Here is a 23,834-nt window from a genome sequence, read left to right on the forward strand (position 1 = left end):
CTTCCTGATCTGACTGCCGCTGACCTCTTTCAGAAACTTATTTTTGTCATTCATAAATACAAGAGGTCTGTCCAGAAAAGTCCCAGATGCGTAACTGTGTGATAGCAAAGTTAAAAGCCATACATTTCAGCTCACGAAGTCATCACTTCAAAATAAATAATAACTAAATAAATTACCAGCTCAGACTCGATACGAAGATCTTGCATGACTTCTGAAGAGCTCAACCGCATTGTCCTACATGAAAAGATATCATGTTAAGATGATGAAACCGGAAATGTTCCTTAACAAGCAAAAGACCCATAAACAGAAGCATAAAAAGCATATAGATTACTTTAATGAAAATTTGAGAAGGCATAACCACCAATTAGAAAGAGAAATTTGGAAATAGTAACATCACCATAAGATTATTACAATGTCTTTATCTTCTAAGACATACAAAATGGTTTATAGTTTTCTTACAAATTAACATTCATTTAGAGTGACTCACACCAGAGATAATAATTTTTCATCAACTGAGGGCAGTGAATTACAGAGAACAGCTGATTCAAGACATATCTTGATAAGAAATCCCTTACTATTCTCTATATCTGTTTAGGTTGCAAACGGAGCTGGTCAAGCATTAAGATGAAAAAGATACACAGATATCTACACACCAATATCCACAACACAACCGATCAAGTATACTTTCTCCATTTCCTATGTAAAATCTAATCTAGTATCAATTGGGTAAAATTCACAACTTTAAGAATAGGCTCTAAAATTCTTTTTGTTATGCATATGTGAGAAAATCAATGGCACTAATCTTTAACAAATTCTTCACAACTTAAAGAGCACAAGCAAAATGCTTTGGATGATAAAATTAAATGCATGCGTAATTTTATAGTTTTTCCTTTTCTTTTATTTTTTTAAAGGAAACAGATATTCTCTATTAATAAAAAGTTACAAGAACAGACAAATTGTCCACACAAAAAGACATGCTGTCTCTAAAACCCAAAGGTTCAAAACATCAACACAATGAAAAGCACATCTCCAATTCCAAATCGTCAACACTAAAAACCAAAACCCTAAGCAAATTTGCACAAAAATCTTCCCCAGCTAGGTAATTAAAGCTCCCAATTATTTTAATAAAGAAAAAGAAACACCTTGGAATTATGAAATAATAGAGGCCCAAATAGAAGCGCAAAATTTTACTTTACCACGGACCAAACCTCATCCCACTTGTATCCTCAAAAAGTTCCCTATTCTTGCTAACCATATAACCCAAAAAATTGTCCTAACTGCCAATTCCCGACACACTAGCTTTTCTTCTGCCTCCCAAAGAACATGTCCTCCAACAAACCAAAGAACAAGAAGAGGGAATTGCCCACTTATATTAAAGTCCTTCAGCAGTTTGTTCCACAAATATCTGGCAGAGGGGCAGTGCAAAAATAAGTGGTCTACACTCTCTGACTTTATTGCACAAGAAGCACCAGCTCGGAGATAAAGAAATATAAGGTCTACTTTTTTGAATCAAATCATAAGTGTTTGATATTTTTTAGCACAGCAGTCCAAACTAGCTCCCTTACTTTGCTAGGAACTTTGGCTCTCCAAATCACCTTAAGTGTTGAATCAAACGCATGCATGATTAATATACATGTAATGACAAATGGTAGATGCAATCTCAATCATCCAAAGTACTTAGAAGTAAGAATTTGTGTAAAATAAAGGGCTATTGACATTAGCATATATGTATACTCAAATTATAACAGAACTTGTGAGACATTAAATAAATACACTTTAAATTAAGGATTATAATTTAAATCCATTATCGCAAAGTACAATACTTAAGATGTAATAATCTAAACTGCTCAGTGTATTGATAAAATAGTCTATAAAAGTTGCAATACACTTGAAAAAGTGAAATATATTAGGGGTGTTCAAAAAAATGCAGAAAACGAACCAAACCGAACCAGTCTTTCAGATAACCAAAAAACTAGTTCCGTTTCAAAGAAATACAAAAACCGGTTTTCCGGTTTGGTTACCGGTTTAATATAAAAATAATAAACTATAAAACCAGTTTAAATTAGGGAAAAATCAAAATAAAAAATAAGTTAAAGGGAAAACCAATTCAAAAACGGTTAACCGGTTTTCTGATTAACCGAAAAACCAGTTTTCCCTTTAACCGGTTCGGTTTCAGTTCAGGAAAATTCCTGAACTGGAAAACCGGATCAGTTCAGAAAATCGGTTCGGTTAACCATTTATGAACACCCCAAAAATATATATACTCTTTCAAGAGTTTGAGAGAAGAGAGTAATAGAATGAAAATTAATAATATTATTTCCTATGTGAACAAATTAATGGTAGTTCATGTCATTCAATCTAAATCGATCATTACACTTTAATCTAAGGTTTCAATAGTTGTAAAAATTTGTGTAATATGAAACGATTACTCATACTCCCCTAGTGCTCTCCTATCACTAACTCAATTATCACTTATCAATTAGGATAATCCCAACTCTCACATTATTTAAATGCTCCTAATCCCCCCCCATCCTCCATCTGTAATAACTCAGTTATCACTTGTCCATTTGGATGAGTCCCAACCCTTATGCTTTTTAAGTATATGGAAAGTTAAGGATCCATCATTCTACATACGTAAAAGACAGGAAGTTTGAAAAATTAATTTATAAGTCTGTGTTTACAATATCAAGATGTTATGTATGAATTTTCATATTATTGGATTCCATAAATTAGATTATATATTCCAACACCATATGTAAGAGTTTTTATTATTCCAAATATACATGATCTAATGCATAGAATATAAAATTCATACACAACATCTTGATATTGTACACAAAAACACTCACAAATTAATCTTCAATGTTCTCTCACTTTTATGTAGGCGAAATGATGAATCTTTTATTTTCCATACATTTAAATCATCTAAGGATAGTGAAAGATCCTAACTGACAACTACAAATGAGTTAGTGGTACCATCAACCAAAAACTCTTATGCTATTATCTCAAAGATGTGGAATTAGAATATAATTGAAACCCTTACAAAAAAAGAACAAAACTAAAAAGAAAAGAGAGGCAATTGAAGCAAGGGGAGAAAATATTAAAGAATAATTGAGAGAAGTTTTACTAAAATATTCAATTTTCATTCATAAGCAAAGTCTTTGAGTTCAAACAAAAAAACCCAGTTAACATAAAGGTCAAACCTAATTTAACAAACCCTTGAAGAAAAAAGTAAACGTTAAAACTACATTTGACAAGGGAAACCATAATATGACACAAGATGGGCTCTGAACACCCTAACTATGCATTCAACCCCCTTTCCTAGACACACTCCTATTATTAAAATTTTAATAATTATTTATAATCAATCAACTTCATAATCCAAAAGATAGTCCAATATGCCTAACACAAGCTCAGTATATTAATATTTGATTTAATTTAAAATACAATTCAAAATAAAGTAAATTTTTCTAGTTTATCTGACATTTAAAACTACCATCCAAAATGACCTTTTTTTCCAACAACTATTTTCGTTGTACTTTTTATTAAATATTAATCTATTATATCAGTATTAGCTACATCACGTTTCTTTTTTTTAGAAATTTGAATATGAATTGCATAAAAACCTAATTTCTAAAATTCTAATAACAGGGTTGTGCTAAGAAAACTTTTACAGTGCATATATACCCAATCCACGAGATAAAAAAATAAAAAGACCTAACTAGCCATGCACCTTGACATATGTGCATATACCCATGATGTCTAACATCATTTTCCCCGATTGTAAAGAACTTGATCTAGAGAGTAACTATAACTAAAATCCTAAATTAAGAGATGGAAAATGTTAAAGTGCATCATTAGTAAGCGAAGTATCATGAGTTGTACATCAATTCTTCCAAAAGACCAAAAAGTGACAAAAATTGATGAAAGCAACTATTTGATCATCAAAAAAAACACCATCAGCTGGCTCAAGAGGACCAAGCAGTGGGTGAGGTGTAGAACAGACAGTAGAAGAAATATCTAAAGGCTGGAAAATATCTCAATAATAAACAAGTCTAACCTATACCTTTAACTAGAAAATTCCAATTAAAATGGAAAGAAGAGAAAGAGAAGAGGTAATATGTGTACACAAGACTACAGTCCTTGGAGTCTTTTATATAAGTAGTTTTCGACATCCTAAATATTATATTTTGCCATCAATTATATAATTACATAATCAGAATCTATAAGATTAAATTGAACGGTTGGACTAGAAAACTTCAGCCACTTTATTCTATCCTTGAACTTCCAATCATAGACTTAAAAGACCTCGTTGAAAATGCCCAAGCGACCTTTGCAAAGATCAGTGAGACGAGAGAAAAATGATGGTTATTGTCGTAATCATACCTACATATTTACCAAGGTAGAGATCATAAGAAAATATGACGAAATTATCTTAGTTCGGAATTACAATGTAATTTTATCTTATTCATACTCATAATTGCAAACCAAACATTCAAAAAGAAAAAGAAAAGTAAAATTTTTTTAATGCCTTTACTTAGCTTGCAACATTACTAAACAAAATTTAGGAAGAGTAATATTCTCAATACCTCAAGTTATGTTACAACTTACTGTACTTTAAGAAGAGCAAAAAGTTTATTCGTATGCAATAGAGAGTGATGCAAGATAAAGAATGAGAATTCTTTTAGAAAATAATTTTTAAGTTCATTGAAAGGTCCTATTAGAAAATTTCATCAAAGGAACATTTTACTTCGAGCAGTATTTGAAATTAAATGCCCTTAGAATCTTACCCTACTTGTTATACCATTCATGATGTTCTGAATATTTCTTTCATCAAGGGAAAAAGAAGTATGACAATGTTCAAATTCACAACATGAGTACAAACAAACTTTCTAATCACATTAATCTGACATAAAAAACAAAATTCATAGCTTATATAGGTTCTTACTTCAAAAGATCAAAAAAGAGAGAGTGAATTAATCGACTAAACTAACCTTTTTGGTAATTTTTACTCCCAATAAATTTGTTTCCCGCAGAACAGAAAGCCTAAGTTGCAAAGGATAGACATCTGCCATATCATCTTGTGCAGCCAAAAAGCTTTTTCCATTCTTGGTTGCAACTTTAGCATCACTATGCCTGAGTAAAATAGTAAGATAAAACCAATAAATAGATTATAGAAACTTCCATAATTGATTCTGGTAATCAGGAAAACAATAAGAAAGATTTATTAAATTGATTCATCACTAACACAAAACTCTTAAATTTAGCATTCCATATAGAATAATACTACTCATACCAAAACAAATCCCAAAATTTACATCCCAAATGGTGTGTTACCATATATGGTATTGACATGTAAATAAAGTAATTATGTATTAAATGATAAGGCAATACCACACATGGTAACACATCATTTGGGATCTGAATTTTGGAATATGATTTGGGATGACTAGCATTACTCTTCCGTATAACATGTCAGATAAACTTTCATCTATCAAAAGAACAACAGACTGGTTATAAAAGTACAATAATCGATAACAGACCCTCCACCCTTACCCCTCCGCCTCTTTAACATAAAATGACCGCACTTAAGATAAACTATCCCACAGAAGAGATTCTTTAAAGATCAAAACAACATTTTACTTGAATGGCTAAAAGTTACATGCCTATTGCCACTAACTGGATAAAAATGTTTAGGATCAGCCAGAAGGAGAAAATCTTTTTTAATTACAGAACAGCATGGGTCTTTCGGAAAGACTGAACAAGGAAACAAGACAAACAAAATTACAACATGGACAGGTCAGATATATTGCTCAATTCAAAGATGTTACTTTTCACTCATCAGTGTACTGATGTCACAAAAAAGTTGCACTGCCAAAGCTGACAGGTAAATAGCTGATATAGAAGGGGCAGCATTCCCAAAATGTGTAGTAGCTGTGGAACTGCCAGTTAGAAATTTCTGAAAGTCAGATCCTGACAACCTAATCAAAAGAAGTTTGACTATAAGGTGCACCTCTCATTTTAAAGACTAAAAGACTTTGGAGGACCTAGATCACAAAGGATGTAAGCCTCCATCAAGCAAATTTTGAAGAAAATTCAATGGTGACAGTCAAAACTCTTCAAATGCCATCAGATAATCTATGCACTGCCAAATTTATATGAAGATAAGTGAGTTCCAGGAGATGGAAACTCTCTCACATTAAGTCAGCAATTCATCTATTAACAAGTTGTCCTTTGCTCAAAGAATTGGCATTCCATTGAAATTTAGCATTAATTACAGTATAAAAACCACAAAATCTTTAGTGTCACGTCTCTCCATTGTCAAAGGCATAAAGAATCTAGCACCCCAGGAACTTTAACCAGCTACTTAAATTATTAAAAAGTACATTCATAGAGTAAAATACCATCTAACATATACTCTTATCAAACCATTAAAAATCAATGCCATCAAAAACATAGCATGCAACACAGACAAATTTGGACACACGTTAATATCACAGATCTCAATTCTCACCAAATAATACTAATAATTTTCCTCGCATCCCAATAAAATTCAAAAAGCCCTATTCATCAACAACAGAGACTCACCATTTGAGTGCCTGCAACCACATTTCCCCAGGGACCAATGCATAGTCCCGTCCGGAGACCCCCACTTCACCATTTTCGCCATTTTGCGAAGAATCTTCTTCTCTCCTCAGATTGAAAAGAAGGTCGGAATTAAAAATGTTGTTAATGATCTTCATTGGACCTGCATAGGATGGCCCCGGTGTTGCTGTGTACAAAATCCCTCTCTTCCCATCTGAATCAAATGTTGATTCTTGAGCATCTTTCCACCACCTAAAAAGGAAACCAATTCAAATCTCAATCTAAATCAGACATTGTATTCATTAATTCAAGTGCGAAATGTGATGGAAATAATTAAAACGACGGCGTATAAAATAGGATTTGTTTAGATTTGTTAGGGTTGATGAATTTGAATTGAATTGAGACCTGTAAGGAACCAAGTAGACTCGCTGGTCATCGTCAGAGTGGAGAGGGAGAGTTGAATCGGAGGGAGGAGGATCCATTGAAGATGCAGATCATTAGCATGCAATGAGAGTAGTGGCGGATTTGCAGAGAGAAACACTGGGTTTGCTATCATGAACTTTTCTAAAAACTTCATGAGTGAATGGTTCTGGATATTTTTTTTTTTTTTTTTTTTCATAAGAAAAAAAATGTGAGTGATTCCTTTTGACAGGATCACAAACAACTCAAGACTGACATGTTTTGCACTTTAGATTCCATAATATTTGAAAGCCGGCGTTTTTGGTCCCAACTACCAATCAACTGTAGAAGAGGCCAGGTCTTTACAATTAATTGGTTTTTTAACTTGAGAATTTAGATATAGGCATTGCCAACACAACAATAGTTGGCAAAATTCCTAAAAACACCACACGTGCTCAGTTAATCTATCATGACTCATCTATAAATCAACCATTTAGGTGTTATCTGTTTTAGTGAGTCATACTGATTGTGGCAACAACACCTCATCGAGGCTCCAAAACCAGGGTTTAACCTTGTGATTGGTTAATGCGAACTCTATGAATAAAGTGCAATCAGATGCAATAGCACAGATGAATTAATTAAGTGTAAACAGTAATCTACTTGGGGACTTTAAATTTAATGTTTTAAGAAATTGGCTTGCAGTTGCACCTCAACCAATCAGTATAAAGGTGAATTTCAAACTTCAGCCTTATGAGAGATGTAAACAATGAAATATAATCATGAAATCAAGTTATAAGCAACATCTTATCAAAGAAATATACAACATACTTCCTGATCTGACTGCCGCTGACCATCTTTCAGAAACTTATTTTTGTCATTCATAAATACAGATTGTCTGCCAGAAAAGTCCCATGGCGTAACTGTGTGATAGCAGAAGTTAAAAAGCCATACATTTCAGCTCACTAAGTCATCACTTCAAACATAATAACTAATAATTACCAGCTCAACCTACTGAAGATCTTGCATGATCTTCTGAAGAGCTCAACCGCATTGTCCTACATGAAAAGGATATCATGTTAAGTGATGAAAACCGAAATGTTCCTTAACAACAAAATGACCCAATAAACAGAAGCATAAAAAGCATATAGATTACTTTAATGAAATTTGAGAAGGCATAAGCCTCCAAAAAGAGAAATTTGGAAATAGTATACATAACATAGATTTACAATGTCTTTATCTTCTAAGACATACAAAATGGTTTATAGTTAATTCATTACAAACATTCATTTAGAGTCGACTACACCAGAGATAATAATTTTTCATCAACTGAGGGCAGTGAATGTACAAGAGAACAGCTGATTCAAGACAATATAATGTAAGATGCATACTATTCTCTATATCTGTTTAGGTATGCAAACGGAGCTGGTCAAGCATTAAGATTGAAAAAGATACACAGATATCTACAACACCAATATCCACAACACACCAATCAAGTATACTTCTCCATTTCCTATGTAAAATCTAATCTAGTATCAATTGGGTAAAATTCACAACTTTAAGGAAATAGGCTCTAAAATTTCTTTTTGTTATGCATAGTGAAAGAATCGATGGCACTAATCTGTTACACAACTTCACACTTAAAGAGCACAAGAGCAAAATGCTTTGGATGATTAAAATATATGCATGCATAATTTTATAGTTTTTCCTTTTCTTTTATTTTTTAAAGGAAACAGTATTCTCTATTAATAAAAAGTATACAAGAACAGACAATTGTCCACAAAAAAGACATGCTGTCTCTAAAACCCAAAGGTTCAAACTACAACAAATGAAAGCACATCCAATCATCATCGTCAACACTAAACCAAACCCTAAGCAATTTGCACTAAAAATAAACTAAATGCATAATTGATAATATGAACAAACTAAATAATTGCCGAAATATATAAGATAAAGAAAAAAAAACTTGAATTATGTAATAGAGCCAAATAGAAGCGCAAATTTTACTTATCCTGGACCAAACCTCATCCCCACTTGTATCCTCAAAAAGTTCCCTATTTCTTGCTAACCATATACCCAAATTGTCCTAACTGCCAATTCCCGACACAATAGCTTTTCTTCTGCCTCCCAAAGAACATTCTCTCCAACAACCAAGAACAAGAAGAGGAATTGCCCAAATTATATAAAAGTCCTTCAGCAGTTTGTTCCACAAATATCTGGCAGAGGGGCAGTGCAAAAATAAGTGGTCTACACTCTCTGACTTTATTGCACAAGAAGCACCAGCTCGGAGTAAAGAAATATAGGTCTTCTTTTTTGAATCAAATCATAATGTTGATATTTTTTAGCACAGCAGTCAAAACTAGCTCCCTTACTTTGCTAGAACTTTGGCTCTCCAAATCACCTTAAGTGTTGAATCAAACGCATGCATGATTAATATACATGTAATGACAAATGGTAGATGCAACTCAATCATCCAAGTACTTAGAAGTAAGAATTTGTTAAAATAAAGGGCTATTGACATTAGCATATATGTATACTCAAATTATAACAGAACTGTGAGACATTAAATAAATACACTTTAAATTAAGGATTATAATTTAAATCCATTATCGCAAAGTACAATAGTTAAGATGTAATAATAAAACTGCTCAGTGTATCGATAAATAGTCTTATAAAGTTGCAGTACACTTGAAAAAGCGAAATATATTAGGGGTGTTCAAAAAAATGCAGAAAACGAACCGAACCGAACCACGTTTTTCGGATAACCAAAAAACCAGTTCGGTTTCAAAGAAATACAAAAACATTTTCCGGTTTGGTTACCGATTTAATATAAATATAAACTATAAAACCAGTTTAAATTAGGAAAAATCAAAATAAAAAATAATTAAAGGGAAAACCGTTCAAAAAGGTTACCCGTTTCCTGATTAACCGAAAAACCAGTTTTCCCCTTAAACCGTTTCGGTTTCAGTTCAGGAAAATTCCTGAACTGGAAAACCGATAGTTCAGAAAATCGTTCGGTTAACCGTTTGAACACCCCAAAATATATATACTCTTTCAAGAGTTTGAGAGAAGAGATAATAGAATGAAATTAATAATATATTTCCTATGTGAACAAATTAATGGTAGTTCATGTCATTCAATCTAAATCGATCATTACACTTTAATCTAGGTTTCAATAGTTGTAAAAATTTGTGTAATAGAACGATTACTCAACTCCCCTAGTGCTCTCCTACACTAACTCAATTATCACTTATCAATTAGGATAATCCACACTCTCACATTATTTAAATGCTCCTAATCCCCCCCCATCCTCCATCTGTAATAACTCAGTTATCACTTGTCCATTTGGATGAGTCCCAACCCTTATGCTTTTTAAGTATATGGAAAGTTAAGGATCCATCATTCTACATACGTAAAAGACAGAAGTTTGAAAAATTAATTTATAATCTGTGTTTACAATATCAAGATTTATGTATGAATTTTCATATTATTGGATTCCATAATAGATTATATTTCACACACCATAGGTAAGAGTTTTTATTATTCCAAATATACATGATCTAACGCATAGATATAAAAATTCATACACAACATCTTGATATTGTACCAAAAACACTCACAAATTAATCTTCAATGTTCTCTCTACTTTTATGCAGGCGAATGATGAATCTTTTATTTCCATACATTTAAATCATCTAAGGATAGTGAAAGATCCTAACTGACAACTACAAATGATTTAGTGGTACCTCAACCAAACCTCTTATGCTATTATCTCAAAGATGTGGAATTAGAATATAATTGAACCCTTACAAAAAAGAACAAACAAAAAGAAAAGAGAGGCAATTGAAGCAAGGGGAGAAAATATTAAAGAATATTTGAGAAAGTTTACTAAAATATTCAATTTTCATTCATAAGCAAAGTCTTTGAGTTCAAACAAAAAAACCCAGTTAACATAAAGGTCAAACCTAATTTAACAAACCCTTGAAGAAAAAAGTAAACGTTAAAACTACATTTGACAAGGAAACCATAATATGACACAAGATGGGCTCTGAACACCCTAACTATGCATTCAACCCCCTTTCCTAGACCACTCCTATTATTAAAATTTTAATAATTATTTATAATCAATCAACTTCATAATCCAAAAGATAGTCAATATGCCTAACACAAGCTCAGTATTTAATATTTGATTTAATTTAAAATACAATATCAAAATAAGTAAATTTTTCTAGTTTATCTGACATTTAAAACTACCATCCAAAATGACCTTTTTTCCAACAACTATTTTCGTTGTACTTTTTATTAATATAATCTATTATATCAGTATAGCTACATCCGTTTCTTTTTTTTAGAAATTTGATATGAATGTGCATAAAAACCTAATTTCTAAATTTCTAATAACGGGTGTAAGAAAACTTTTACAGTGCATATATACCCAATCCACGAGATAAAAAAATAAAAAACCTAACTAGCCATGCCCTTGACATATGTGCATATACCCATGATGTCTCCTCATTTTCCCCGATTGAAGAACTTGATCTAGAGAGTAACTATAACTAAAATCCTAATTAAGAGAGGAAAATGTTAAGAGTGCATCATTAGAAGCGAAGTATCATGAGTTGTACATCAATTCTTCCAAAAGACCAAAAAGTGACAAATTGATGAAAGCACTATTGATCATCACAAAAAAAACACCATCAGCTGGCTCAGAGGACCAGCAGTGGGTGAGGTGTAGAACACTAGAAGAAATATCTAAGGCTGGAAACATCTCAATAATAAACAAGTCTAACCATACCTTTAACTAAAATCAAATTAAAATGGAAAGAAGAGAAAGAGAAGAGGTAATATTTGTACCACAGACTACAGTCCTTGGAGTCTTTTATTAAGTAGTTTTCGACATCCTAAATATTTATTTTTGCCATCAATTATATAATTACATAATCAGAATCTATAAGATTAAATTGAACGGTTGGACTAGAAACCTCAGCCACTTTATTCTATCCTTGAACTTCCAATCATAGACTTAAAAGACTCGTTGAAAATGCCAAGCACCTTGCAAAGATCAGTGAGACGAGAGAAAAATGATGGTATTGTCTAATCATACCTACATATTACCAAGGTAGAGATCATAAGAAAATATACGAAATTATCTTAGTCGGAATTACAATGTAATTTTATCTTTTCATACTCATAATTGCAAACCAAACATTCAAAAAGAAAAAGAAAAGTAAAATTTTTTTAATGCCTTTCCTTAGCTTGCAACATTACTAACAAAATTTAGGAAGAGTAATATTCTCAATACCTCAAGTTATGTTACAACTTACTTACTTTAAGAAGAGCAAAAGTTTATTGGGACAGTCAATGAACTTCAGACCGAAATTATGTGCCTTGTTAAAGTTACACTGTTAGGGGTGTTATCAAAAAAGGGTTACATGTTAGCTTAATCAGCAGATAAGTTCAAGAAGCTACAAAAATAGACAGAATAGGGTAAACAAAATGGCCAAATCAAATTAACTGTAACACTTTGCGGGCTCAGCATGCTTGAAAGACATTTACCCCTCATTGAAGACAGACAGTATGGGTGGTATAAAAAGACAAAACTGCCCAGTTGAGATTTCAAATTTTCCTTTGTTAACTAAAAGAGTTGGAAAGGATTTTCATGAACTAGAAAACATGCAAAGATGTAATAGTCTTTTATATAATGAATAACCAACAAGCAACGACATGTGGCCTTTGAAAAGCCTTGGACTTGTTCACTTGGTACCAGAGGTGTTCAGTTTTTGGTCCGCTAGTCATTTTATGAGCCAAATGGGGAAAGAGAATAATGTGCTCTTGAATCACAGTCAAACAAAGAAAAAAAAACAACAAATTTTCCAAAAAGCAAATTAAAACCTAGTGCTTGACATCAAACCCTCCTTTCGGTTTTTGTTTTCTCCAGCAATCTATCCATCCACTTTCATTTTGTTTTTTGTTTTTTCTTTACTTTTTATATTCTTTTTTCTGCATATTGAATATATCCATTTCACAGAAACTATCCATAAGCACAAAAAATCATTAAAGATACTTCTCGTTTTGATCTATCTGTTCTTTCCCCTCATGATTTTTCATAGAAATACCAGTTATTTCATTCATGAATGCAAACACTGATATTATACTAGCAGAGAATTAAGTTTTGTATTTTGTTTTGTTTTCATTCTTTTGGGTTTGGAGCAAAAATGACATCTTCATTCTAGATAACATGGTTTGAGACATAGGAGGGATACAGAGAAGGGATAAAAAGACCTCTGTCAAAGCTGGAACATGTGTTGGACAGGTGTCAGTTTCTAACTGGTTTTTCGCTGCATGTAAAATTACAGAAGTTCATTTGCAGATTAGATCAACAAGTTTTGATCTTGATCCAATTAAACACATATTTGTGTAGAAATTAGTTTCCCTCTATCTCCCCTGTTTAATTATTAATTCCATTACCATAGACACAGTTAGAGGTCAATTATATACCCAAGATCACGCAAGGTTTATGATAACCATTGTATATATCAATGACTGATGTAGAGCAATTTAAAATCAAAATCATGAGGACACCTGAAAAAAGATCCTTACTTGGCACACATCCACAATGATTGAGTCATTCCGAGCCAGATGATTTTGCCAATATTCATCAGCAACTTCTTCATCTGATCGATCATCTCCATCCTTGGCTTCTACGTAAGGCTTATATTTTACACGATTGAGATCTTCATGAAGTCCATCCAGCAAAAATGCAAGGAGTTCCTACAATGAAAGATTCATTAAATTCAGAAAATTAATACTACGATTTTTGCAAACCCTCACCCAAGAGTGAGGGGTTAGGGAAACCAAAATTCAATAGCTAATGGGCAACTTCACTGACTTGAGAATCATGCTGGTTAAATCCACTAAATTGAAGTGCAAAATGAGCAAGCTTTGACTTAAATGTTCTTGGTGCCACCGGAGATGCTCCAGGAGCCCATAGTTTTCTTAACAAATCTCCAAAGGCTAGAGCAATTTCACCCTGGCAAAAAATACATACTTTTAATTGGGAAAAAAAAAAAAAAAACAATATGCTCTGAGCAAAAGGACAATCTTTCCACAACTGAACTGAAAAATTTAGTTATTATCATTCAGACACAACTACAAGAAAATTCAGAACAGATTTAACATACATCCATGCCTAAAGGATTGTCATGATTGATTTCTTTGCAATAATCTCCAAGAAAGTAATCAACAAGCTTTGGAGTGTGTGCTAAGCACTGAAGGGCGCTGTTCATAAAGCAAGTATTTCCAAGGTTTTGCAATCCTGTTAATCCCAAAGACCCAGCTTCACCAGATTTTCCAGAGAAAGTTATAGAGTTATTACGACCCAAATTGCCATTCACATTGCCAGTGGTACCATTCATCATAATTGAAGTACAGCAAGACGAACTTGTCCCATTAGAATGTTGTCCTTCAATTTCATCTTTTTTCCCTTCTCTACATTTTATGGAATCTGACAACCCATAAATTTGCAACTCCAGGAGAATCTGAAGAAAAGCAGAAGTAACTGAACTATTAGCACCAAGCATCAAAGTAACATATAGATCACATAAAAATGATGGTTAATAATTCAGCAGACAGCTGATTTTAAATTTTAATGAATATCCCATTTATAATTCATTACTTTCCCTCTGACTACTGTTAATATATCAAGGGAATGTTGTTTTACCCAAAAAGTTAGCATTGACCTAGTATTCTGAACTGTATATGTAACGTGACTCCCACAGACTTCCATATGAAATAGAGAGGAACTCATTATTATCATGCTACTTGGTTCAACTCGACCTCAAACCCAGTTAAATGGGTTTGGCTATCATGAACTTTTCTAAAAACTTCATGAGTGAATTGTTCTAGTTGTGATTTTTTTTTTTTTTTTTTCTCATAAGATAAAAAATGTGAGTGATTCCTTTTGACAGGATCAAAACCAAATACAAATCCAGAAACAACTCAAGACTGACATGTTTTGCACTTTAGATTCCATAAATATTTGAAAGCCGTAGTTATTTTGGTCCCAACTACCAATCAACCGTAGGAAGAGGCCAGGTCTTTCCAAGTAAATTGGAGTTTTTAACTTCAGAATTTAGATATAGGCATTGCCAACACAACAATAGTTGGCAAAATTCCTAAGAAACACCACACTGCTCAGTTAATCTATCATGACTCATCTATAAATCAACCATTTAGGTAAGTTATCTGTTTTAGTGAGTCATACTGAGTGATGGCAACAACACCTCATCGAGGCTCCAAAACCAGGGTTTAACCTTGTGATTGGTTAATGCGAACTCTATGAATAAAGTGCAATACAGATGCTAATAGCACAGATGAATATAATTAAGTGTAAACAGTAGATCTACTTGGGGACTTTAAATTTAATGTTTTAAGAAATTGGCTTGCAGTTGTACCTCAACCAATCAGTATAAAGGTGAATTTCAAACTTCAGCCTTATGAGAGATGTAAACAATGAAATATAATCATGAAATCAAGTTATAAGCTAACATCTTATCAAAGAAATATACAACATACTTCCTGATCTGACTGCCGCTGACCATCTTTCAGAAACTTATTTTTGTCATTCATAAAATACAAGATTGTCTGTCCAGAAAAGTCCCAGATGCGTAACTGTGTGATAGCAGAAGTTAAAAAGCCATACATTTCAGCTCACGAAGTCATCACTTCAAAATAAATAAATAACTAAATAAATTACCAGCTCAGACTCGATACTGAAGATCTTGCATGATCTTCTGAAGAGCTCAACCGCATTGTCCTACATGAAAAGGATATCATGTTAAGTGATGAAAACCGGAAATGTTCCTTAACAAGCAAAATGACCCAATAAACAGAAGCATAAAAAGCATATAGATTACTTTAATGAAAATTTGAGAAGGCATAAGCCATCCAAATTAGAAAGAGAAATTTGGAAAATAGTAATATCACCATAAGATTATTACAATGTCTTTATCTTCTAAGACATACAAAATGGTTTATAGTTAATTCATTACAAATTAACATTCATTTAGAGTCGACTCACACCAGAGATAATAATTTTTCATCAACTGAGGGCAGTGAATGTACAAGAGAACAGCTGATTCAAGACATATCTTTAGATAAGATGCACTTACTATTCTCTATATCTGTTTAGGTATGCAAACGGAGCTGGTCAAAGCATTAAGATTGAAAAAGATACACAGATATCTACAACACCAATATCCACAACACAAACCAATCAAGTATACTTCTCCATTTCCTATGTAAAATCTAATCTAGTATCAATTGGGTAAAATTCACAACTTTAAGGAAATAGGCTCTAAAATTTCTTTTTGTTATGCATATGTGAGAAGAATCGATGGCACTAATCTGTTACACAAATTCTTCACAACTTAAAGAGCACAAGAGCAAAATGCTTTGGATGATTAAAATTATATGCATGCATAATTTTATAGTTTTTCCTTTTCTTTTATTTTTTTAAAGGAAACAGATATTCTCTATTAAAATAAAAAGTATACAAGAACAGACAAATTGTCCACACAAAAAAGACATGCTGTCTCTAAAACCCAAAGGTTCAAAACACTAACACAAATGAAAAGCACATCTCCAATTCCAAAATCGTCAACACTAAAAACCAAAACCCTAAGCAAATTTGCACAAAAATCTTCCCCAGCTAGGTAATTAAAGCTTCCCAATTATATTGAATAAAGAAAAAAAAAACATCTTGGAATTATGAAATAATAGAGGCCCAAATAGAAGCGCAAAATTTTACTTTATCCACATGGACCAAACCTCATCTCCACTTGTATCCTCAAAAAGTTCCCTATTTCTTGCTAACCATATAACCCAAAAAATTGTCCTAACTGCCAATTCCCGAACACAATAGCTTTTCTTCTGCCTCCCAAAGAACATGTCTCTCCAACAAACCAAAGAACAAGAAGAGGGAATTGCCCAAATTATATTAAAGTCCTTCAGCAGTTTGTTCCACAAATATCTGGCAGAGGGGCAGTGCAAAAATAAGTGGTCTACACTCTCTGACTTTATTGCACAAGAAGCACCAGCTCGGAGATAAAGAAATATAAGGTCTACTTTTTTGAATCAAATCATAAGTGTTTGATATTTTTTAGCACAGCAGTCAAAACTAGCTCCCTTACTTTGCTAGGAACTTTGGCTCTCCAAATCACCTTAAGTGTTGAATCAAACGCATGCATGATTAATATACATGTAATGACAAATGGTAGATGCAATCTCAATCATCCAAAGTACTTAGAAGTAAGAATTTGTCTAAAATAAAGGGCTATTGACATTAGCATATATGTATACTCAAATTATAACAGAACTTGTGAGACATTAAATAAATACACTTTAAATTAAGGATTATAATTTAAATCCATTATCGCAAAGTACAATACTTAAGATGTAATAATCTAAACTGCTCAGTGTATTGATAAAATAGTCTATAAAAGTTGCAATACACTTGAAAAAGTGAAATATATTAGGGGTGTTCAAAAAAATGCAGAAAACGACCGAACCGAAACCGGTTTTTCGGATAACCAAAAAACCAGTTCGGTTTCAAAGAAATACAAAAACCAGTTTTCCGGTTTGGTTACCGATTTAATATAAAAATAATAAACTATAAAACCAGTTTAAATTAGGGAAAAATCAAAATAAAAAATAAGTTAAAGGGAAAACCGGTTCAAAAGGGTTAACGGTTCCTGATTAACCGAAAAACCAGTTTTCCCTTAACCGGTTCGGTTTCAGTTCAGGAAAATTCCTGAACTGGAAAACCGGATCAGTTCAGAAAATCGGTTCGGTTAACCATTTATGAACACCCCAAAATATATATACTCTTCAAGAGTTTGAGAGAAGAGAGTAATAGATGAAAATTAATAATATTATCCTATGTGAACAAATAATGGTAGTTCATGTCATTCAATCTAAAACGATCATTACACTTTAATCTAAGGTTTCAATAGTTGTAAAAATTTGTGTAATATGAAACGATTACTCATACTCCCCTAGTGCTCTCCCACACTAACTCAATTATCAATTATCAATTAGGATAATCCCAACTCTCACATTATTAATGCTCCTAATCCCCCCCATCCTCCATCTGTAATAACTCAGGTATCACTGTCCATTTGGATGAGTCCCAACCCTTATGCTTTTTAAGTATATGGAAAGTTAAGGATCCATCATTCTACATACGTAAAAGACAGGAAGTTTGAAAAATTAATTTATAGTCTGTGTTTACAATATCAAGATGTTATGTTGAATTTTCATATTATTGGATTCCATAAATTAGATTATATTTCCAACACCATATGTAAGAGTTTTTATTATTCCAAATATACATGATCTAACGCATAGAATATAAAATTTACACAACATCTTGATATTGTACACAAAAAACATCAAAATTAATCTTCAATGTTCTCTATCTTTATGCAGGCGAAATGATGAATCTTTATTTTCCATACATTTAAACATCTAAGGATAGTGAAAGATCCTAACTGACAACTACAAAGAGTTAGTGGTACCATCAACCAAAAACTCTTATGCTATTATCTCAAAGATGTGGAATTAGAATATAATTGAAACCCTTACAAAAAAGAACAAAACTAAAAAGAAAAGAGAGGCAATGAAGCAAGGGGAGAAAATATTAAAGAATAATTGAGAGAAGTTGACTAAAATATTCAATTTTCATTCATAAGCAAAGTCTTTGAGTTCAAACAAAAAAACCCAGTTAACATAAAGGTCAAACCTTATTAACAAACCCTTGAGAAAAAAAAAGTTAACGTTTAAAACTACATTTGACAAGGAAACCATAATATGACACAAGATGGGCTCTGAACACCCTAACTATGCATTCAACCCCCTTCCTAGACCCACTCTATTATTAAAATTTAATAATTATTTATAATCAATCAACTTCATAATCCAAAAGATAGTCCAATATGCCTAACACAGATCAGTATAAATATTGATTTAATTTAAATACAATTCAAAATAAAGTAAATTTTCTAGTTTATCTGACATTTAAAACTAACATCCAAAATGACCTTTTTTTCCAACAACTATTTTCGTTGTACTTTTTATTAAATATTAATCTATTATATCAGTATTAGCTACATCACGTTTCTTTTTTTTTTTGAAATTTGAATATGAATGCATAAAACCTAATTTCTAAAATTTAAAACAGGGTTGTGCTAAGAAAACTTTTACAGTGCATATATACCCAATCCACGAGATAAAAAAATAAAAAGACACTAACTAGCCATGCACCTTGACATATGTGCATATACCATGATGTCTAACATCATTTTCCCCGATTGTAAAGAACTTGATCTAGAGAGTAACTATAACTAAATCCTAAATTAAGAGATGGAAAATGTTAAAGTGCATCATTAGTAAGCGAAGTATCTGAGTTGTACATAATTCTTCCAAAAGACAAAAAGTGACAAAAATGATGAAAGCAACTAGGTGATCATCAAAAAAAAACCATCAGCTGGCCAAGAGGACCTAGCAGTGGGTGAGGTGTAGAACAGACATTAGAAGAAATATCTAAAGGCTGGAAACTATCTCAATAATAAACAAGTCTAACCTAACCTTTAACTAGAAAATTCCAATTAAAATGGAAAGAGAGAAAGAGAAGAGTAATATGTGTACACAAGACTACAGTCCTTGGAGTTTTATTTAAGTAGTTTTCGACATCCTAAATATTATTTTGCCATCAATTATATATACATAATCAGAATACTATAAGATTAAATTGAACGGTTGGACTAGAAAACCTCAGCCACTTTATTCTATCCTTGAACTTCCAATATAGACTTAAAAGGACTCCTTGAAAATGCTCAAGCAACCATTGCAAAGATCAGTGAGACGAGAGAAAAATGATGGTCATTGTCCTAATCATACCTACAATTTTACCAAGGTAGAGATCATAAGAAATATTACGAAATTATCTTAGCTCGGAATTACAATGTAATTTTATCTTGTTCATACTCATAATTGCAAACCAAACATTCAAAAAGAAAAAAAAAGTAAAATTTTTTAATGCCTTTACTTAGCTTGCAACATTACTAAACAAATTTAGGAAGAGTAATTATCTCAATACCTCAGTTATGTTACAACTTACTGTACTTTAGAAGAGCAAAAAGTTTATTCGTATGCAATAGAGAGTGATGCAAGATAAAGAATGAGAATCTTTTAGAAAATAATTTTTAAGTTCATTGAAAGGTCCTATTAGAAAATTTCATCAAAGGAGCATTTTACTTCGAGCAGTATTTGAAATTAAATGCCTGCTTAGAATCTTACCCTACTTGTTATACCATTCATGATGTTCTGAATATTTCTTTCATCAAGGGAAAAAGAAGTATGACAACGTTCAAATTCCAACATGAGTACAAACAAACTTTCTAATCACATTAATCTGACATAAAAAACAAAATTCATAGCTTATAAGGTTCTTACTTCAAAAGATCAAAAAAAGAGAGAGTGAATTAATCGACTAAACTAAACTTTTTGGTAATTTTTACTCCAATAAATTGTTCCCGCAGAACAGAAAGCCTAAGTTGCAAAGGATAGACATCTGCCATATCATCTTGTGCAGCCAAAAAAGCTTTTTCCATTATTTGTTGCAACTTTAGCATCACTATGCCTGAGTAAAATAGTAAGATAAAACCAATAAATAGATTATAGAAACTTCCATAATTGATTCTGGTAATCAGGAAAACACATAAGAAAGATTTATTAAATTGATTCATCACTAACACAAAACTCTTAAATTTAGCATTCCATATAGAATAATACTACTCATACCAAAACAAATCCCAAAATTTACATCCCAAATGGTGTGTTACCTATAGGTATGACGTAAATAAAGTAATTATGTATTAAATGATAAGGCAATACCACACATGGTAAAACATCATTGGGATCTGATTTTGGAATAGGAATTGGGATGACTAGCATTACTCTTCCGTATAACATGTCAGATAAACTTTCATCTATCAAAAGAACAACAGACTGATTATAAAAGTACAATAATCGATAACAGACCCTCCACCCTTACCCCTCCGCCTCTTTAACATAAAATGACCGCAATTAAGATAAACTATCCCACAGTAGAGCTTCTTTAAAGACCAAAACAACATTTTACTTGAATGGCTAAAAGTTACATGCCTATTGCCACTAACTGGATAAAAATGTTTAGGATCAGCCAGAAGGAGAAAATATTTTTTAATTACAGAACAGCATGGGTCTTTCGGAAAGACTGAACAAGGAAACAAGACAAACAAAAATACAACATGGACAGGTCAGATATATTGCTCAATTCAAAGATGTTACTTTTCACTCATCAGTGTACTGATGTCACAAAAAAGTTGCACTGCCAAAGCTGACAGGTAAATAGCTGATATAGAAGGGGCAGCATTCCCAAAATGTGTAGTAGCTGTGGAACTGCCAGTTAGAAATTTCTGAAAGTCAGATCCTGACAACCTAATCAAAAGAAGTTTGACTATAAGGTGCACCTCTCATTTTAAAGACTAAAAGACTTTGGAGGACCTAGATCACAAAGGATGTAAGCCTCCATCAAGCAAATTTTGAAGAAAATTCAATGGTGACAGTCAAAACTCTTCAAATGCCATCAGATAATCTATGCACTGCCAAATTTATATCAAGATAAGTGAGTTCCAGGAGATGGAAACTCTCTCACATTAAGTCAGCAATTCATCTATTAACAAGTTGTCCTTTGCTCAAAGAATTGGCATTCCATTGAAATTTAGCATTAATTACAGTATAAAAACCACAAAATCTTTAGCGTCACGTCTCTCCATTGTCAAAGGCATAAAGAATCTAGCACCCCAGGAACTTTAACCAGCTACTTAAATTATTAAAAAGTACATTCATAGAGTAAAATACCATCTAACATATACTCTTATCAAACCATTAAAAATCAATGCCATCAAAAACATAGCACGCAACACAGACAAATTTGGACACACATTAATATCACAGATCTCAATTCTCACCAAATAATACTACTAATTTTCCTCGCATCCCAATAAAATTCAAAAAGCCCTATTTATCAACATCAGAGACTCACCATTTGAGTGCCTGCAACCACATTTCCCCAGGGACCAATGCATAGTCCCGTCCGGAGACCCCCACTTCACCATTTTCGCCATTTTGCGAAGAATCTTCTTCTCTCCTCAGATTGAAAAGAAGGTCGGAATTAAAAATGTTGTTAATGATCTTCATTGGACCTGCATAGGATGGCCCCGGTGTTGCTGTGTACAAAATCCCTCTCTTCCCATCTGAATCAAATGTTGATTCTTGAGCATCTTTCCACCACCTAAAAAGGAAACCAATTCAAATCTCAATCTAAATCAGACATTGTATTCATTAATTCAAGTGCGAAATGTGATGGAAATAATTAAAACGACGGCGTATAAAATAGGATTTGTTTAGATTTGTTAGGGTTGATGAATTTGAATTGAATTGAGACCTGTAAGGAACCAAGTAGACTCGCTGGTCATCGTCAGAGTGGAGAGGGAGAGTTGAATCGGAGGGAGGAGGATCCATTGAAGATGCAGATCATTAGCATGCAATGAGAGTAGTGGCGGATTTGCAGAGAGAAACAAGTGGAGCTTTTTTATGCGAAGAGGATTCAAAGAATTTTGTTTATTGATACTATATTTTGTATTTTCATTTTACGTGGAAAATCAGATTTTAGACCAACTCAGAAAAACATGATGATATATTCCTGCCGATAATTATATCACGGTACGAAACTATTTGCCTGGTCGAAGTCGAACTAAGTTAAGCTTAATGTAAATTATTTTGAGAAAGAAATCAAACAAATTATGAAATAATTAAATAATATTTCAATTAAAAAATAATAGAAACTTGTAACCTATATCATTGAGAAAGACAAGTTTTATTTCTAACATCCGGATTGCATATGTTCTTGAATTTTGATATAGATAATGAATTTCACCAAAATTGTAATATTCATTTATATTAATTATATTTAATATATTAATTATATTAAAAAATTATTGTGATTTTGTTGGAAAAAAATGGTTTTGTAGGTTTCAGAAATTTTGTAAGCCCCCACAAATTTTATTAATGAACTATAGTCCCGATTTTTGACAGCTCGTTATTATTGTTATTATTATTATTATTATTATTATTTATTTTTGTCATTATGAGAGGTAAGATAAGCTAATAGTTTAATGCTAGGCCCACAACTTCTTCCTATAAACTTTCTTTTATAATTCTAATGTGGCAACCTACAATTAGTTCGTAATTTATCAAGTGGGACCTAGGTGAACCTCATTGTAAACTGATCAATTATAAGCTGTCACGTCGAGATTGTGAGAAGAAGTTTGTAAGAAGAGGTTATGGGTTTAGCATTTTCAACTTAATAAATTATTGTTGATACTCACTTTTGTCAAGGCAGCTCGCAATAATTAGATATTAACAAGATTTCGGTAATTCTCTAATACCAATAGTAATCATTGTTGAACTTAATTTATGAGAGGTAACTTAATTTAACTAGCGATAAGGAGGTACTTTCTCATTAAATGTACGTTTGGTTGGAGATTATCCTTCATTACTATAATAACGTCATCTTATATTATTGGCATTATCAAGTAATAAAATATTCCAATAATAATAATCATTATTGGTTATATAAATGGTAATCTGAATACAACCATTTTCTTAGGTATTCAAGATTAGTCGATAATCTTAATTTAGTTCAGTTTTACCTCTAATTATTAAATTTTTGGACGATGTTGCCCTTATTC

General features: G+C 32.3%; 2 protein-coding genes across 2 annotated transcripts; both read right to left on the reverse strand.

The window, feature by feature from the left end:
- Positions 1–180: 180 nt before the first annotated feature.
- LOC116116683 (ubiquitin carboxyl-terminal hydrolase 8-like) lies at positions 181–22,981 on the reverse strand. Its single transcript, XM_031402729.1, has 5 exons — positions 22,649–22,981; positions 6,991–7,110; positions 6,589–6,837; positions 4,995–5,136; positions 181–234 (listed from the first exon to the last, which is right to left on the reverse strand). The coding sequence occupies exons 2-5, from the start codon at positions 7,065–7,067 to the stop codon at positions 181–183; spliced, it is 522 nt and encodes a 173-aa protein (XP_031258589.1). The 5' UTR covers positions 7,068–7,110; positions 22,649–22,981.
- LOC116116604 (ubiquitin carboxyl-terminal hydrolase 8-like) lies at positions 13,552–22,670 on the reverse strand. Its single transcript, XM_031402668.1, is given in 9 exon segments — positions 13,552–13,752; positions 13,871–14,011; positions 14,163–14,519; positions 15,556–15,651; positions 15,737–15,796; positions 20,541–20,639; positions 20,641–20,680; positions 22,127–22,375; positions 22,529–22,670. Coding segments are annotated over 9 exon segments (1,320 nt in total). The 5' UTR covers positions 22,606–22,670.
- Positions 22,982–23,834: the final 853 nt, after the last annotated feature.

This window comes from Pistacia vera, unplaced genomic scaffold (assembly GCF_008641045.1).
Source record: "Pistacia vera cultivar Batoury unplaced genomic scaffold, PisVer_v2 Contig78, whole genome shotgun sequence".
Taxonomy (NCBI): Eukaryota; Viridiplantae; Streptophyta; class Magnoliopsida; order Sapindales; family Anacardiaceae; genus Pistacia; species Pistacia vera.

What these genes read in the sequence shown, in the direction of transcription:
- LOC116116683 (XM_031402729.1), bottom strand. Translation starts at nt 7,067, where the DNA reads ATGGATCCTCCTCCCTCCGATTCAACTCTCCCTCTCCACTCTGACGAT. An exon ending in GTCTACTTGGTTCCTTACAG is followed by an intron (nt 6,838 to 6,990) that starts GTCTCAATTCAA and finishes TTTCCTTTTTAG; the next exon opens with GTGGTGGAAAGATGCTCAAG. An exon ending in GAGTAAAAATTACCAAAAAG is followed by an intron (nt 235 to 4,994) that starts GTTAGTTTAGTC and finishes CTTTTCATGTAG; the next exon opens with GACAATGCGGTTGAGCTCTT.